Source organism: Branchiostoma lanceolatum, chromosome 19, assembly GCF_035083965.1.
Source record: "Branchiostoma lanceolatum isolate klBraLanc5 chromosome 19, klBraLanc5.hap2, whole genome shotgun sequence".
NCBI classification, from domain to species: Eukaryota; Metazoa; Chordata; class Leptocardii; order Amphioxiformes; family Branchiostomatidae; genus Branchiostoma; species Branchiostoma lanceolatum.
In genome coordinates this window covers 13870077-13886494 of record NC_089740.1, presented here as the reverse complement: position 1 = coordinate 13886494, position 16418 = coordinate 13870077, and the positions used below count along the sequence as shown (strand labels likewise).

The window sequence follows — 16418 nt, the reverse complement described above, 5'->3', positions numbered from 1 at the left end:
GGTAGGTAATTTTTGACAGCCTCCTTCTTACATGATTACCATGTATCAGATAGCAATTCTTGATTACTGTCTTGTGGCCTGCAAATTCATGTCGTGGTCCCCCCTGCCTCCCCATACGGTTGTATCATCACATCCCATATACGCCACTTGCGAGATTTTTCATTACTGCAACCAATTCTTAGGTTAGTTGGCTCAAAAGTAATAAGATGACTCCCCGTGGCCGGTGTCATGCACATAATCTACCATCTACCTTCACAGCTGATAGAGATATCCATCTTTAGAAAGACAAAAAGTCTTTATAAAGTCATAAGAGCCCAGGAGTAACGTAGAACGTCATTTTTTATTCTTGATTACTCTTTTCACAAAGACGAAAATATATAATATGTACATCTTTCTCCAAAGACTTCCCTCTTGTACCTGTACAGATCTATCTTCATTCCCAAACTCAGTTTCTCTAGGCTTACCGAATACATATATTTGTATAATACATTCATGACAACAACTATATCCATTTTTTTCATTCGTTCATCAAAACAAAACCTCTCCCAGCATGTGTAGAAAGCATGGATTCCATATCAAATGCACGTATAAATATCAAAGCGTCCAATCCCCACTGATAAGATCACCCCTACGCCGCACATGTTTCAGAGTATTCTTTAACTCCACGTTGAAGTAGCCGTTATGTTATATGTTCATATATTATATGTTCATATATATGTACTGCAAAATATGATGCTTGTTGTCAATGCTAGATATCGATTACGAGTTATAAAGCAATGATATTGGTGTCTTAGCATGTTCATTTTTTTCATGAAATGAGTAGAAATTTGGAACTTGTAATGGCACAACAAGTTACAAGTAAGATACTTCAGTCTTAAGAAGATTATGTGCCTTTACATCTTTGCCAGATTTCAACTTATTTCATACAAACATGAATCTACTATGATACACATTACTGCCTGCTCGCTCCCGTAATTCTCAAAGTCTTTTCTGCTACTTTAAGTTTGGTCCATTTCTTAACCGTACTGCCATGCAAACCACCTAAAAACTCTATAAATGTAATAATCTGTACTTCCTTATGGCGTCAATCTTGATATCATGTCACCCATAAATAATTGCAACACGAGTCACAAGGCACAAAGCATACATAGTACATGCTAGATACAATGAAAATGAAAAGCTCGGTTTGCAAATCAAAGTCTACTTTCACACAATAATCAGTCATGGCTGCAACAAGTCTTCATCATAATGTGAACGCATCACAGACACGTCTGTAGTTTGTACGATCCACAGATATAGATATGAACGTTTGATAGTTAAATGTATAGAAGCATTCCAAAGACAATGGTGTTCAAAAAGACCAGAGGAAAATGTCATCTTTATGTACACCCTCATTCCACTTGGACGGCGACCCGGCTGCGACCGAGCGATTGAACAGATCGCTCAACGACTTTCACAGATAAAACGAGTCTCTTTTCGCTTTGTGTGTTTTGTTGTCTTTTCAGTCAATCTTCTCCATTTTGCATCATATTTCAGTCCTGAAGTCAAGGGTTACACAAATCCATTCAGGTCGCAGCAAGGTCATGGCGAGGTCATGGCGAGGTCATGGCGAGGTCAAAGCGAGGTCTCAGCGAGGTCGCAGCGAGGTCAAAGAGAGGTCGCAGCGAGGTCGCAGTGAGATCGCCGTCTAGTGGAATGGGGGCCTTACCAGTAACGTTAAAAGCCCAACGATGGCACTGTGTAGTCAGATTCTTGGGTATTTCCCGTTATGTATATTTCTTTCTTTTAGACTCCGAATACTAGTGCTGCCATGTGATCTGGTATACTTAGCCTTATCAGATCGGTCCATTCTGTCACCAAATAAGACTTACAGCTTACTAACGTGTTACTTGATAAGGTCCCCTCAACGTTAGGTCGAGTGGACTGCGTCAAAACTTTTTTTTTTCAATCACATTATCAAGTTACATCAGAATACCTCTGAGGCGTATTGAGAATTAGTAAATGTTTCAGTCTTCTACCATTATTTTGAAAATAGCAACTCAGTCTAACGATCTGCTCATTTTACCGACTTGATGATATTTACTGATAATCTATTTAGTAGTCTCTACATGAGCAAAATGTAGAATGTATTTACGGTATTCAGCCATCAGGAAACTGTAATGGTGGAACAAAGCACAATTCTCCTAGTCAATGATTATATAGAGTATGTAGTGGTCCTTTTACCTTCAAAAGTTTGGCTCTATTCAAATTGGCATGGCCCTGTAAACTAGAAGTGTCTATCATGACTAGGCGTGGGATGTGCTTTGTTTAAAACCGCATATGTTTGGTTTGACAGCATGAACGCTTTGTTTTCTTACAGGTTGAAACAGAATGTCCCGTCTGATAGCTTTACTAACATCCGAATAAAAACACTTTTTTTTTCACAACCAAGAGATTTATTCAACCGACGTTTCGGCGACCATCTGTCACCTTCTTCAAGGCAATTCTGACTGGTTCACATTGCAATGTAGCACAGGTGTCACTGCTTATAGATGCGTTCCCAAACACAAAGTATTTACATATATACAGTCTTGTAATACAATATATGTAAATACTTTGAGTTTGGGAACGCATCTATAAGCAACGACACCTGTGCTGCAATGAAATAAATCTCTCGGTTGTGTAAAAAAGAGAGTGTTTTTATCCAGTGACTTACCAACCTGATGAAACTATTCACTGATTTACTAATAACCACATACAATCTTCCGGCAGCATCTTTGCAAACCTGAGTGCAACTTTTACAATACTCCACAAAAGCATCACGGTGCACATTGTATTCATTTTATTCACTCACTGCATTTGTTTATGCAAGCACTGTATATAGTGCATTCAAATGATGCGTTTAACCAATAACACGGGCATCGCATGCTCCGTCCCAGTCGTGTGGAAGTTGGTGTGATTTGTTTTGATGTGTTGATACCTGCATGTGTTGGTAAAACGAACTCCCTTTTATAGAAAGCATTTCACAACTGGCTGTAAATGACATATTTTTCAGATAAGTTGTACTTTCTTTGCAATCCACCCTTGCTCAAACACGGTAATCCCCATACAGGTTACCTCTAAAGAAATTTGTCGTCAGCATATCTGATACAAAGACTGGCTCGTTTGTAAGGAGAGTCTCTGAACCTTACACATTCAAAGTGAGATCTCGTTGTATTTGATGACATATTGTGAATAGCTATGTATATCATGATACTAAATCTTCGGCGTGCAAATGTAAGCAATATTTATATCATTAAGGGATGTGCAAAATCTATGAAGGCTCGTCACAATAACATTGTAAGCTCCAGGTTTCTTTGGTACACAGAGTCGATATCCTTAATGTACTACTATTTTCTACATGGCCAAAATGTCGCCAAGAAAACAAGAATAAGTAAGCTCTCGCTCCTGAATACACCATACAACACCTTAAACAGCTATAAGGAAGCTGATCGTATCTTAAAAATCTGCAGGGGTCTTTTCTTCCCATATTCACTGTTGAACATAACCAAGGAATCGTCGGTCAAAATGACATCACGAACCGGGCCAATTCAGAAGCGTATGATGAAAAACCGCAGCTTCTGAGGCTCCCCCGCTGTGCGGAGTGCTAAAAGAACCTTGGCGCTAGCAAATAACCGTGTGGCTTCAGTGAGCCCTGTTGGGGAAAGACTTTCATAGTCTGAACTCGACGTATAAGGAGACTGGAGACCACAATTACATGTAGCTGACATGTTGAACATAACGGTAGGACTAGCTCAGGGCTGGCTTCAGTGTGTGCTGTGGGGGTTAGCATTGTAATTGACACTTGGCCGAGAGTCAATTAACTCCGCCTCTCTCCATCCAGACCGCTTATAATCTCCATAAAAAATGGAGATATTGTTTTGGGTGTGTCTGTCTGTCTGTCTGTTTGTGCCTGCACCACTCCAGTCAGCATAGTTCAAGAGCCTCTTGATGGATTACAATGATATTTGATATGTGGGTGGGTGTTGTGAAGCCGAAATTCAAGGTCAATTTTGGGCCCTTTGGTATGTGACCTTGGTACTGCAGCAGAACTTCAAATTTTGTATCTTTTGACCTGGTCGTGCTGTGGTCTTGATTTTTGGGTGGCAGATAGCTTGTGATGTAATAAAGAAGTGGTGTAGGTTTGGGCCCCCTAGCAGCTTCCTCTGGTTAATTTGCATTATACGCTTCTGAATTGGCCCAGTTCGTAATGTTTAACAAGTCACTTCCCTCTCCGGCACAGCGTATCTGGTGTTCAGTACGGAGCCACCATAGCCTCCAGTTCTTGGACCTCGTTCCGGTTCAGGAAGCCCTTCCTGTAGTATTCCTCCACACGACGGTCGAATTCCTTAGCGAGCTCGTCATATTCTTCGGCTGAAATGTGGGGGAAAAGTTTCAATTTATAATAAGCTTTATGCTCGTCCATAGTAGCTCGATGATGTTCTCTACACTGGCTACGCTGGCTAATGGGGAGATTGGCCATATTCTTCGGCTGAAATGTGGGAAAGAGATTTAGTCCATAGTTGGTCGATCATAATCTCTGTCAGACTGGCTACGCTGGCTAATGAGGAGAATAGTTTGCAAAGAGAGTTTGGTTACCAAAGAGGTTGACCGGATGTAACCTTACCGTGGACTGACTCTCCTGGTCAGGTTTTACCCTTTTTTACGGAATTTTACGATCCTGTTCCCATCGGAGGGGGATAATGAACTGTATAAGCTTGTAGAAAACTTATTTCCCTACTTCACACATTTAAGCACTGTACAAAAATTCATATTCCTAATGTGACTAGACAAACCTCCCATTGAAAAACACGTCTGTTCTTTTATATCTACTATAACCGAAAAGCGAGGAGAAGTAGAATTTATCTAATGATAGTCATATTCCTTTTGTATCCGTTAACTGTACTTGTTGTTTTGTTTTGTTTTGTTGTGACCTATACTTAGCCAAGTGTGGCAGAAATGTGCAATAAAGGTCTTCATTCATTCATTCAATGATACTTTGCTCACTCGGTGATCTTATTCGGTTATAGCAAATGACGAGGCCTTATGGCATCATATTCACCTCGGGGCGGGTCATTACACCTTAATTGACTACAAGAAAAAGGCAAATATGATAGTAAAACGTACGTGTGAGCTGAGGGAATGGCATGTCAGGTTCCTGCAGCTGGGAGTCGTCAGCGTCAGCCTCGGTCTGGAGCAGCTCCTGGGCAGTCGTGACGTCATTCGGGGTCGTCACTGTCCAAATATGGAGAAACGAAAAGAAAGTATGGAAAGGAGATGGATTAATTAGTTGCATTATTGTTTCCTTATTGGAACTTCACAAAAAATGTAGGTGCAACAAAAAGCCATAAGTCTATACATTTGCAGCACTGTATGTATGTATGCCCAAGACATACTCTAATTGTCTCCTTTCAATAAATAAGCCAAGTTTTCAGCAAATAAAAATAAAATGACGTTTTTTAAGTCAGCAACATACAAGGTCTACTCTCTGTCTGAGACCCATGCTGTCGTGTAAGTGCACTTTCAAAAATATCGCAAGGAGACGCTGTTGCATCATATTACATAGCTGTATATATTTTGGCAAGACCGCTGGAGGGCGCTCTAAACTGTGTTATTCCTTACTCTCCAAGCAGAGGTTGGTCGGGAAGATTTTTTTAATCATAAGCCTCACTTTCCGCCCGCATGCCACGACATCAGTGATCAGGTAAGGAAAATTTGTTTTCCTAACTTTTCCTTGTGTGTATACTATCTCTGGTTCATACAATATGTTCCATAAAATCGAGCGACCGACGCATCACACATGTAATGATGGTAAAGGAGGAGGAAGGGGGGGGGGGCAACGTCCAGTATTTGGCGTTTTGTACGTAGCGCTGTGCTAGTTAAACGTTTCGTACCTCCATTTGAGGAATCCACGTATCCGTACTTCTCCCTCAGTTCGTCTTCTAGATCGTCGTTCATCTTCTTTTCTTCCTTCTCTCCGGCTGTGTCCAGGTCGGCATCATTGATAACCTTATGGAATAAACAAAACAACTGATAATGTTAAAGCTTGTCTATGTTGGCGTAATGCATATTGAAAACGTGTACTAAGTATACTGCCATTATAACACTCAAAGACAGTGGGTCAGGTACCTAATAAAGAATGAAAAAGCCGATTGAAATTTCGTGAGAGTCATCTTTGGTGTTCGACTTACCTTTTACATTTTTTGGTCAAAACTTAAGATAAATTGAGGGATTTTCCATGTTAACACTTAAGACATCACAACAGTTGACAAAAGTGACACTATTCTGATATAATCTTACCTCTGATTCTTCTTCGCTTTCCTTCTCGTCTTCCTTATCCCCTTCTCCTTCCGCCTCTTGCTTCTCCTTGAGGATCTCTTTCGTCTTCCCGTTATCAATGACGATCTCCTTCTCCTCCTCCTCTTCCTCCTCCTCGTTGCTGTCCTTCTTGTCCTCTTCGTCACTCTTGTCTGACTCATCGCTTCTGCAAATCCATATGGCATTTTTAAAAATTACTCTAAAACACATAGTTACTGTAAATGCATTTAAGTTCGTGTGTTTTTTTTATTTCGCGCAAAGGTGAAAATGGAGTGTTCCCTGTCGTTTTAAGTTCGCGGCAGCGCTATAGTAACATTACTGCTACAGTATTGGAGAAAAATGTTTGCGGTGGCTTTCGGTAAAACGGTCGCCGCGAAAACCGAGAACATAAAACCGCCGCAAACATGTCTGCAGTTACAGTATATGGAGTGAACGCCACCTAGAGCATATTGGAAGATCATTTGCAATCGTCAAGTTCTCTGCAAATAAACAAAAACAAACAAACGATGGCAATGGACATAAGGAGGGGAGTCAACGAATGAGCATAGTCAGATTCAACATTTTGTCCTATCCCTCTTTTCTTATCTGGTCCTCATGCAAAATTCTAACTTGAACTTTGCTGAGAACAAAAAAAGCTGGGTTGTGTAAAACCAAGTGTCTCAACCAAATTCTAAACTCAAAATATGCAGGTTCAATAACATCTATCGGATTCTAAACTCAAAATAATCAGGTTTGATAACAGCTACCGTCTCGTGTGCAGAATTGCATGAGAAGACTTCTTACTTTTCCTCGTCGTTGTCTATCTCGTTGTTGAAATCGGAGTCGGCGTTGTCTCCCCCGTCCCTGGGCTCCTCCTTCGTGATGGCCTGTCCAGGCTCCGGCTCCTCCTCAGCCTCATCAGAGGTGGGCGTGTCCTTAGCATCTTCGTCACTGGACTTGTCTGCATCTTTCTCGGGATTTTCTAGAAGCAAAGCGTCAAGTGTCAGGCCCCCCGTTCTACAGACGGCGATCGCGCGGCGCTCTCGCTACGACATAAATCGGATTTGTTCAATCCTTGACTTCATAATTGGAATACCATGCAAATGTAATTTATTATAGTACATATCTGCATCTTTCTCTGGATTTTCTAGAAGCAAAGATAGAAAGCTTCAAGTGTCAGTAGGCCCCATTCCACAGACGGCGATCGCGTGGCGCTCTCGCTTCGACATAAATCGGATTTGTTTAATCCTTGATTTCGTAAGTGGTATACCATGCAAAATGTAAAAGTACATAAGGCTGAAAAGACAACAAAACACACAAAGCGCAAAAGGATTCCTTTGTTATTTATGAAATTCGTTGAACGCTCTGTTAAATTTTAGGTCGCAGACAGCGCGCGGAGAGAGCGCCGCCCTAGTGTAATTGGGGTATTAGGAACTTTCAAGAACTCCTAGTCTAACATTTACAATCATGTTTAGAGTCCCTAGTATTTTGGTTGTGCAAATCCATCCATTTAAGTCACTGAAGGGTGACGTAGTGACTAGACTTTATCCCCGCCTGTAGGAAGGTAGCTGTAGACTTACACAAATGTCGCAGGAGTACAAACCTTTAAGTTGTGGATTGAAAAAGTTAGTTCTTTTATTTGCTTCCTGTTTAAAGACCGTGCAGAATCCATGCCTTCGATTTTTTTTTAAAAGCTGCACTTGTCATTGACTGTTTTCTACATGTAAATTTGAGATCTATGTGATGTTTCTAGCTCTTTTACGAATAATGACTACTCTCCAAGCAGAGGAGGGGTTCTGGCAGGTTTTTGACGTGTTTTTAGGCGTTTTGTCGGGCTTTCTACTTTGTCATTTTTTGTGGGGTTTGAAGAGACAAAAAGAAAAGAAAAAAGTAGAAAGCCCGACAAAAACACATAAGAATTGCCGGTAAATTGCCTAATGTCACCAATTTTATGTAAAAAGTACGCAATTCAGCCTACGGCTGCTAGGTACTTTCCATGTCCTGATCAAAATGATCAAACTAAACCCTTCATTCATTCATTAAAACACGTCAAAAACCTGTCGTTCCTTCCCCGTGAATGATGGATTACGTTGACTACGCTTTCGTGCTATCAGGTGCAGGTACGATTTCAGCCCCCGCTTCTTTCCAGTTCTCTCCTGTAAATTGATTAACGGGAGCCTACATGCAGGCCCCTGAGCGTGGGAGTAAAGAGTCGATCCACGCCCACGGAGTATGCCAGACAATATTCAGTGGATTGCCTGCAAAATCTTCAACGGGGAGAGAACAATAACCTTCTGATGCTGTTTGATCGTTTATGCCTTTGAATCTCTGGGGGTTTCTTTTCGCCTAGACTTAATCATTGTGATCGAAACGGTTGAGCTATGAACTTTTGTCTGGAAAGTTCGGTTCAGAGCAGGCTTTCCGATTCTGTTGTATCTATGAGACCTCCGGAAAGCCTGCTGGGTGACAAATGCGCTGCATGCAGAAAATCCCTTAAGAAATCATTGGTCTTTTGATACATCTGTATCCTTTCGGTGTGCATTAGAAAGGCCAAAGGGATATGGTAAGATAAGAAACACTTAGCAACTGACAGAACAATATCACGGATATCACGATGTATGGACTCTATAGATGATCGCACTTAGTTGAAAGAGGCACTTCAGCTGAAGTTTTAGAAGATACCAGCTGTCACTATGCAGACTCGCTGTGGCCTACGGCACCATTGATGTATTTAAGAGTGGTTTCTCTTCACAGCAAATTCAAGAGTTTGTGCTCGGTAAGGAACGCCGCTCCGAAATGTCAAAACGCCCACTTGTCATTACACAAGCTTATATAACGGGTGCACCTGAGAGTTGACACGGCGTACCGCGCTCATTTATATTCCTACTTGTGAGCAAACCGAACGCTGCTTAGATAACAGATCAGTGCCTCGCATGTCACAATCACAAACGTTACTTACACTAGAGTTACTCCCAAAAGCACTTCTTCTTGATTCCTAATCTAGACGATTGTTTGTAGACGATTTAGGGAGAAAGCTTGATGCATTTGTTTGGGTTTATTCTGTGAGTCGTCCGTGTATATGTTGGCTGCGGCTCTGTGCATGGGTGGAGAAATGCCACGGCGAGTATCAGTACGCCCACGCCTTGTGGGCTGAGCTGTGCGTCAAATTCGCTGACGTGTCAAACTGTCAGAACAGTTTCATCCTTTAGCTTCATTTCTAGTGCCAGAGACACATGTCTGATTTACCAATACCTGTCCACTTCTTAGTCCATGGTTAACAAAGCAGACGAAATTAAAACACCGGACCAACGCAACGCTCAGACAGCATCCGCTGTTCGCCAGTGGCCGTTTCCGGATTTTATCCGATTTCTCGAGTAACTCTTACATTGTGTATCGTATTACCACGATGTCTAACTTTCACCGACGTAACGGACCACCTGTTTCCCTTATAAAATGTCTCGCTCAACCCCAATGTCACAAGAGACCTCTTTCAAAAGGTGAATGGTTGCTTTGCGCACCAACGCCCTTTTCAAAATCATCGGCCTGTGCTATACGCACCTGCACCTGTGGCTTGTACGTACCAAGGATGCCTCTGTGGCATTTGGAACTCACTTAAGTGCGTGTATGATGATATAGCTTCTTAGTCATTTGAGCTTGCACATAATAACCAAATTCTTCTCAATATAATTTACATAGAGATTCCTAGAGTAGTCAAGTGATGAAAATATTTCTTTTTGTATATGATGCAGGCATATCTAACGCAATATCACACAAATTTCATTTCAATGTAGTTGTTTGTTATCTAAAATAACGTTAATTTTTCTAGGCGTTTTACGTACTGATCAATCTTGCACGTCAATCTTGTTTATTAAGATAGCAACCGTCAATTTCACAGTTCAACGCGTCAAAGCTAGCTGGAGGTGTATTGGTAGTCCTCCGAGGCTTGACATCCATAATTCCTTTTCTTTATCGCCTATGGGTTGTATTAAAGGTAATAGAAATATACCTTTGCTTAATGATAAAGGTAGACCAATCAAAGGGTACACCAAACGATACTGCGCACCACTCTACCTGGGTTCGACGGATACTTCTGATTTTGGATAAGAATATATTACCTTCTTTTTCTTCATCTTTGAGGGCATCTAGTATGGACTCTTCGTCGAGGATACTTTTGGCGTCGGTTTTGTATGCCTGTTTCGTCTGTGGGATCAGGAAGTTGGCTCCGTAGTCCAGATTCAATCCTTCGTTGTACTGTAAAAGATAATTGACTATTAACTATTGACATAACAGAAAGAGGCTATTGTCTGTAAGTTCTGTTTCTGGACAACAATATAAAATAGATAAATGTCCAGAGTCTATGTCGGCGCACACTCAAGACCCTTCCAGTAGGTGTCTAGTCTGGATTTGAAGGCATTGACAGTCTCAGCTGCTACCACATCCACAGGAAGGCTGTTTGACATTCCAGGTATATGTATAGGACTGTGATATGACGTTAAAGAGAAATACAGATTGATACTCAAACAAAAGCAAGGATATCACATGTCAAAACTTTGAAAATAATACTCGATATTGACAAACGATGTGAGACCTTGGGGATATAAAATATGAAGCCGTAATATTTGCAGCAACAGCCTCAACACTTAACATTCACACAGATTACGCTACCTTATCTTGTTATTTTTAGATGTAATGCATTCTTATGTATTTATGTCCGTAGTTTATTAAATACAGAAATAAATTTTATTTGCCAATGTCCTCTATATGATGCCGAGAGAAACGAATTATGGAGAACAGCTTCCATAAATTCTCCTAGCTTTCTCCATTTGAATAATTTACAAAAATCCATCTCACTACTAAAATCAACCAACCCACTTATGATTCAAAACGTGGGTCAGTTCATTTCCCATTGTCTTCAAAAAAGAAGTCAACCCCAACCATAGTCAACCATACTTAACATAGAACTTTCACAGTAGACTAGATAACTATTTCGATTTCCATGTATTCGCCATGTACTTGTTTGTCTGCTATCAGCCTTTGGGCATGGACTTGCAATTAGATGATATCATCCGTTGAAACCGCAATGCCTACCTGTGAGTTGGGATCCTTGACGAAATCAACGCCCTTCGCTGCTTGGAAAAGTTTCCTGTCCTCTGCGAGCACAATCTGACGCAACTCCTCGGCCACCGCGTCCTCAAATTCCTCAGCCTCCTTTTCTGTGATCTGTGGTTTTGTGAATTGAGGAACAGTGTGTAGAGTTTAACAAACGTGTGTTAAAGTGTGCAGTGATATACAGACAATATCCGCCGGATGATGATATTTGAGTTATCTACAACTGTGACCGTTTGGGCGTTGGATCCAGGTCCAACGTTCGAATCCGCTGCCCTTTGGTAAGGCACTGGACATGACTTTTCTCACTCCACCCAGGTGTGAAAGTGGGTGCCTGACTTCGGTTGGGGAGGTAAAGGCGGTTGAAGGAAAGGGGCGGGCTCCGCCTTCCAATTCCGTGCCCTACACACAGTGGATAACAACCCACTGCCTGAAAAAGACTTCGGGACTACCTTTACATTTACCATTGTGCAAAGCATATTTATTATACACAGTATTAGAGTCTCTGTTTGAGCTTACCACCCCGTAGGTCAGTAGCTTGCTCATGATGCCCTCAAAGTCGGTGACGTCATTGTCCACGTAGATGCGCATGGCGATACTGTGCACCAGCTTCTCGGGGTTAGAGGCGATGTCGAACTCTCCGTACGGGTCGTCTGTGGACAACGGGAGAATAGATTTGTGATTATCACATTCGCCAAGAAGGTTATAATTATGTTTTCAGTGCCGTCTGTCTCTGTCTGTCTGTCTGTTTCTTTATCTATCTCTCTCTCTCTTTCTTTCTCTCCCTCTCTCTGTACGCGTGTGTTCGTGTGTGTGTTCGTGTGTGTGTTCGTGTGTGTGTGTGTGTGTGTGCTTGTGTGTGTGTGTGTGTGTGTGTGTGTGTTTGTTTGTTTGTGTGTGAACAGCATGACTTGAGAAGCTGTGGATGGATCCTTGGGATATTTGGTAGGTGGGAAGGGTCGCAGGAAAATGACGATCAAGTTCGATAATGGGCGACTTTCTACGGTACTGCAGCAGAACTTCCCGTTTTGATATCTCGAGTTTTGGACATGCTATGGTCTTACTTTTTGAATGGTAGATAGCTCTTGTTCCTTTTACTGTGATCATACCATACTGTTCAAGAGAAAACGGCCTCAACGTCCGTTAATTCCCCCGACAGTACAGCACTTTGAAGGCACGATGGGGTATGTTCTCCCATGCGTTACTGATGGATTGCAAACTTTACCAACTGATAAAAGGGAAGGATCCCAGAACCATTATCACACAGGAATGCTGCGGGGAAAATTAGTATTCATGACAATCTGTGTGGTCTGTGATTGGTTTAACTTTGTAATCATGACTTCATGAAATCTTTACGAAACAACTTATAAGAAAAACGTTCTGTGATCCTTCGCGACGGTTATCTGTCAGTTGGTGCCAATTTTTCATTTGTTTCGTTGGGCCATAAAGACCTTCAATATAATGCAAAATAATATCAGTGATATAGGAATAGCTTTTCGCACACTGTATCATAAGTATGCATCGAGAATCTTCAAATGGATAAACCAGGCGTTGTGCGTGAACAAAAGAGCTGAGCTGAGCTAAGCACACACCCACGCCCTTCTCAAGTACAATGATGTTCACAGAACCCAATACTTTCTATTGGTAACTTAATTTTCATGTGAAAAAGAACAACGTTCTGGGATCCTTCCTATCTGTCAGTTGGTAAAGTTTGCAATCCATCAGTAACGCATGGGAGAACAAAAAGCTTATACAGCTTACAAGAAAAACGTTCTGTGATCCTTCGCGATGGCTATCCGTCAGTTGGTGTCAGTCAATTTTTCATATGTTTCGTTGGACCATATAGACCTCCAATACAATGCAAGGTAATATCAGTGATATACGAATAACTATACTCATACTGTATCATCAGCATGCATCGAAAACCTCCACATGGATATCCCAGACGTCGACGCTGTGCGTGAACAAAAGAGCTGCTCTAAGCATACACACACGTTCTCTTCAAGTACAATCCTGCTCACAGTACCCAATACTTTCTATTGCTAACTTAATTTTCATGCGAAAAAGAAAAACGTTCTGGGATCTTTCCTATCTGTTAGTTGGTGAAGTTTGCAATCCATCAGTAACGCATGGGAGAACGAAAATCTTTACGAAACAACTTATAAGAAAAACGTTCTGTGATCTTTCGAGATGGTTATCTGTCAGATAGTGTCAGTCAATTTTTCATATGTTTCGTTGGACCATATAGACCTTCACTATAATGCAAGGTAATATCAGTGATATAAGAATAGCTTTTCGCACACTGTATCATCAGTATGCATCGAGAATCTTCAAATGGATAAACCAGGCGCTGTGCGCGAACAAAAGAGCTGAGCTAAGCACACACCCACGCCCTTCTCAAGTACAATCCTGTTCACGGTACCCAATAATTTCTATTGCTAACTTGATTTTCATGTGAAAAAGAAAAACGTTCTGGGATCCTTCCTATCTGTCAGTTGGTAAAGTTTGCAATCCATCAGTAACGCATGGGAGAACAAAGAGCTTATACAGCTTACAAGAAAAACGTTCTGTGATCCTTCGCAATCTTTCAGTTGGTGTCAGTCAATTTTTCATATGTTTCGTTGGACCATATAGACCTTCAATATGCAATGCAAAGTTATATCAGTGATATACGAATAACTTTTCGCATACTGTATCATCAGCATACATTGAAAGTCTCCACATGGATATCCCCTGCGCTATGCGTGAACAAAAGAGCTGAGCTAAGCACACACCCACGCCCTTCTCAAGTACAATGCTTTGCCCAGTACCCAATTCTTCCTATTGGTAACTTAATTTTCATGTGAATACTTGGCTATGCATAAGAAAGATAAGGAAAACGTTCTTGGATCCTTCGCGATGGTTATCTGTCAGTTGGTAAGGCTTACAATCCATCATTAACACATGAGAGAATAAAAAGGACCCCTCTTATCTTTCCAAAAGACCAAGAACAGCTTTACCCCCCTGTGTAACAAGTCTTGTAGGGATGAAGTACAGAGGTGGAGTGTGTATGGTGATAAGCAGGATCTTTGTACTGAATTGATCTTTCAAACTCAGCAGATTCGTATGAGACAGTATCATAAATTCCTGATGACACAGCATACTGTTACCAACATACTGTTTTAGAGCATTAGCATGTACATTGTATATTGTTCTATGGATTATCTATACTGTAAGTCATAGCTTAGACTAGTTCTTTGTATTTGTTAGATATAAGCAATAGTTCGAATTTCATGTGCGTAGGTTGCCATACATTGTACCAGGTGCAATTGTCGCGCAATAAAGTTCTTCTTCTATTGAAGAGAAAAGTAAGTTAGAAGTTAGAGTCATCATCTAGAGTAGAGTACACACGTGCTATACACTACTTGTCGGTACTTGTCATGTTACTTGCAAATATCCCACAGGCACGAATTTGCAATAAACTTAATATCATTACCAAACATCACTGTTCCCTATGCCAAAACTAAGAGACTGCAGCAATCCTTCCTGCATTGCGCAATCAGACTGTACAACAACTTACCTTCCAGGTCCTGAACATTCAGTTTCCACTTACTTAGTATGTCGCATAACTTGACTTGAAGTAATGTTGTGAATTTTCTAACTGCTTTTTAGTTGTCATTGTGCATTGGTAATGATTTCAATGAAGACAGTAACAAATGGTACACAATTCAGAGGGAACGCAGTTGTGTTCTCTCTGCCTATGTACATTTGATGAAGAAATATGTAATAATAATTACGGAGAATACTATCGAAAACGAGGCTGTGTGTTACCTTTGTAAAGGTAGTCATGTGCGTACGTTACCATACATTGTACCAGATGCAATTGTCGCGCAATAAATTTCTTCTTCTTCTATCGAAGAAAAAAGTAAGTTAGAATTTAGAGTCGTCATCTAGACTAGAGTACACACGTGCTATACATTACTTGTCGGTACTTGTCATGTTACTTTAAGTTACAATTAGCCCACGGGCACGAATTTGCAATAAACTTAATAGCATTATCAAATGAGGCGGTGCGTGACTGCTTTCTCATATCTTCCGACATCATTGTATTGTCCAAGCGACCTAGAGGTCGCCTCATGGAAGCGACCTAGAGGTCGCCCTAGAGGAAGATGGGAAGACCAGATCTTCAACACGCTCCAGGGGCTGGACCAGAACCGACTGGAGGGTCTATGCCGAGAGCAGACCAGCCTGGCGAGCCTTATGCATGTCTGCACCCGCCATGCATCAGACACCGATACCTGCGAACGATTGATTGATTGATTGGTGCGTTACCTTTGTAAAGGTAGTCTGCCACCTGGCCTGGTTTCAACACCTCATTCTCGGGCCCCATGCCGTAGTCCAGTGGAGGGAGTTGGTTGGCAGACTGTAGGGACGCCATCTTGGCATCGTTGCTTTGGTCTTTCACCATTCTTTTTACGGTCTCTTCCTTGTCTTCGTCATCCGTGTCCGTTTCTGTCTGTGTGTCGTCTTCATCTTCGCCATTTCCTGCTAATTAGTTATAAAAACAAAGATACTTAAGTACATTTTCCTAACTCAGAAAGCAAATGAATAAAGGCCTTAAATGATATATATCTAACGCCTTCCAGGGGCTGGTTTCATTTAACAAGAACTTTTAGTTCCAAACATTTGTGACTGGGGTATTTTCAAAGCGTAGTACTTACTTAAGGACCTCTGACCTCCAACGTTTATGCTGTATCATTTGTTTTTAACTTTAGGTCTCATTATCAATTTCTGTATATACATTTCAATTACAGCTATATAATTAATAACAGCTATGTAATTAATGTAGCAATTTTCCGAAGCTCTCTGGGGCCCCTTTAGAAATCAACAAGGTCTATTGTTGCATGGGCTACCCAGATGTTTTAAAGACTGAATATATAAAAAAAGAATAGATAAATGAAAGCCGAGATCCTTCGGTAGCTTACGTTTTAACACCAATTGTTTGAAAGAAAACACAC

The 16418-nt window shown here is 41.2% G+C and overlaps 1 protein-coding gene across 1 annotated transcript; it reads right to left on the bottom strand.

Moving 5' to 3' along the window:
• Nucleotides 1-321: 321 nt before the first annotated feature.
• LOC136425365 (high mobility group nucleosome-binding domain-containing protein 5-like) lies at nucleotides 322-16416 on the bottom strand. Its single transcript, XM_066414217.1, has 10 exons — nucleotides 16386-16416; nucleotides 15733-15948; nucleotides 11941-12074; nucleotides 11404-11535; nucleotides 10431-10566; nucleotides 7120-7297; nucleotides 6319-6502; nucleotides 5913-6027; nucleotides 5146-5253; nucleotides 322-4392 (listed from the first exon to the last, which is right to left on the bottom strand). Exons 2-10 carry the CDS (start codon nucleotides 15866-15868, stop codon nucleotides 4274-4276), a joined length of 1242 nt encoding a protein of 413 aa, XP_066270314.1. The 5' UTR covers nucleotides 15869-15948; nucleotides 16386-16416; the 3' UTR covers nucleotides 322-4273.
• Nucleotides 16417-16418: the final 2 nt, after the last annotated feature.

Bases quoted from the DNA above. Each gene is read 5' to 3' on its own strand.
- LOC136425365 (XM_066414217.1), bottom strand. From the start codon at position 15,868: ATGGTGAAAGACCAAAGCAACGATGCCAAGATGGCGTCCCTACAGTCT. The intron at 10,567-11,403 runs GTAGGCATTGCG...TATCTTTTACAG, and splicing joins TCAAGGATCCCAACTCACAG to TACAACGAAGGATTGAATCT. The intron at 7,298-10,430 runs GTAATATATTCT...CTTTGCTTCTAG, and splicing joins CAAAGATGAAGAAAAAGAAG to AAAATCCCGAGAAAGATGCA.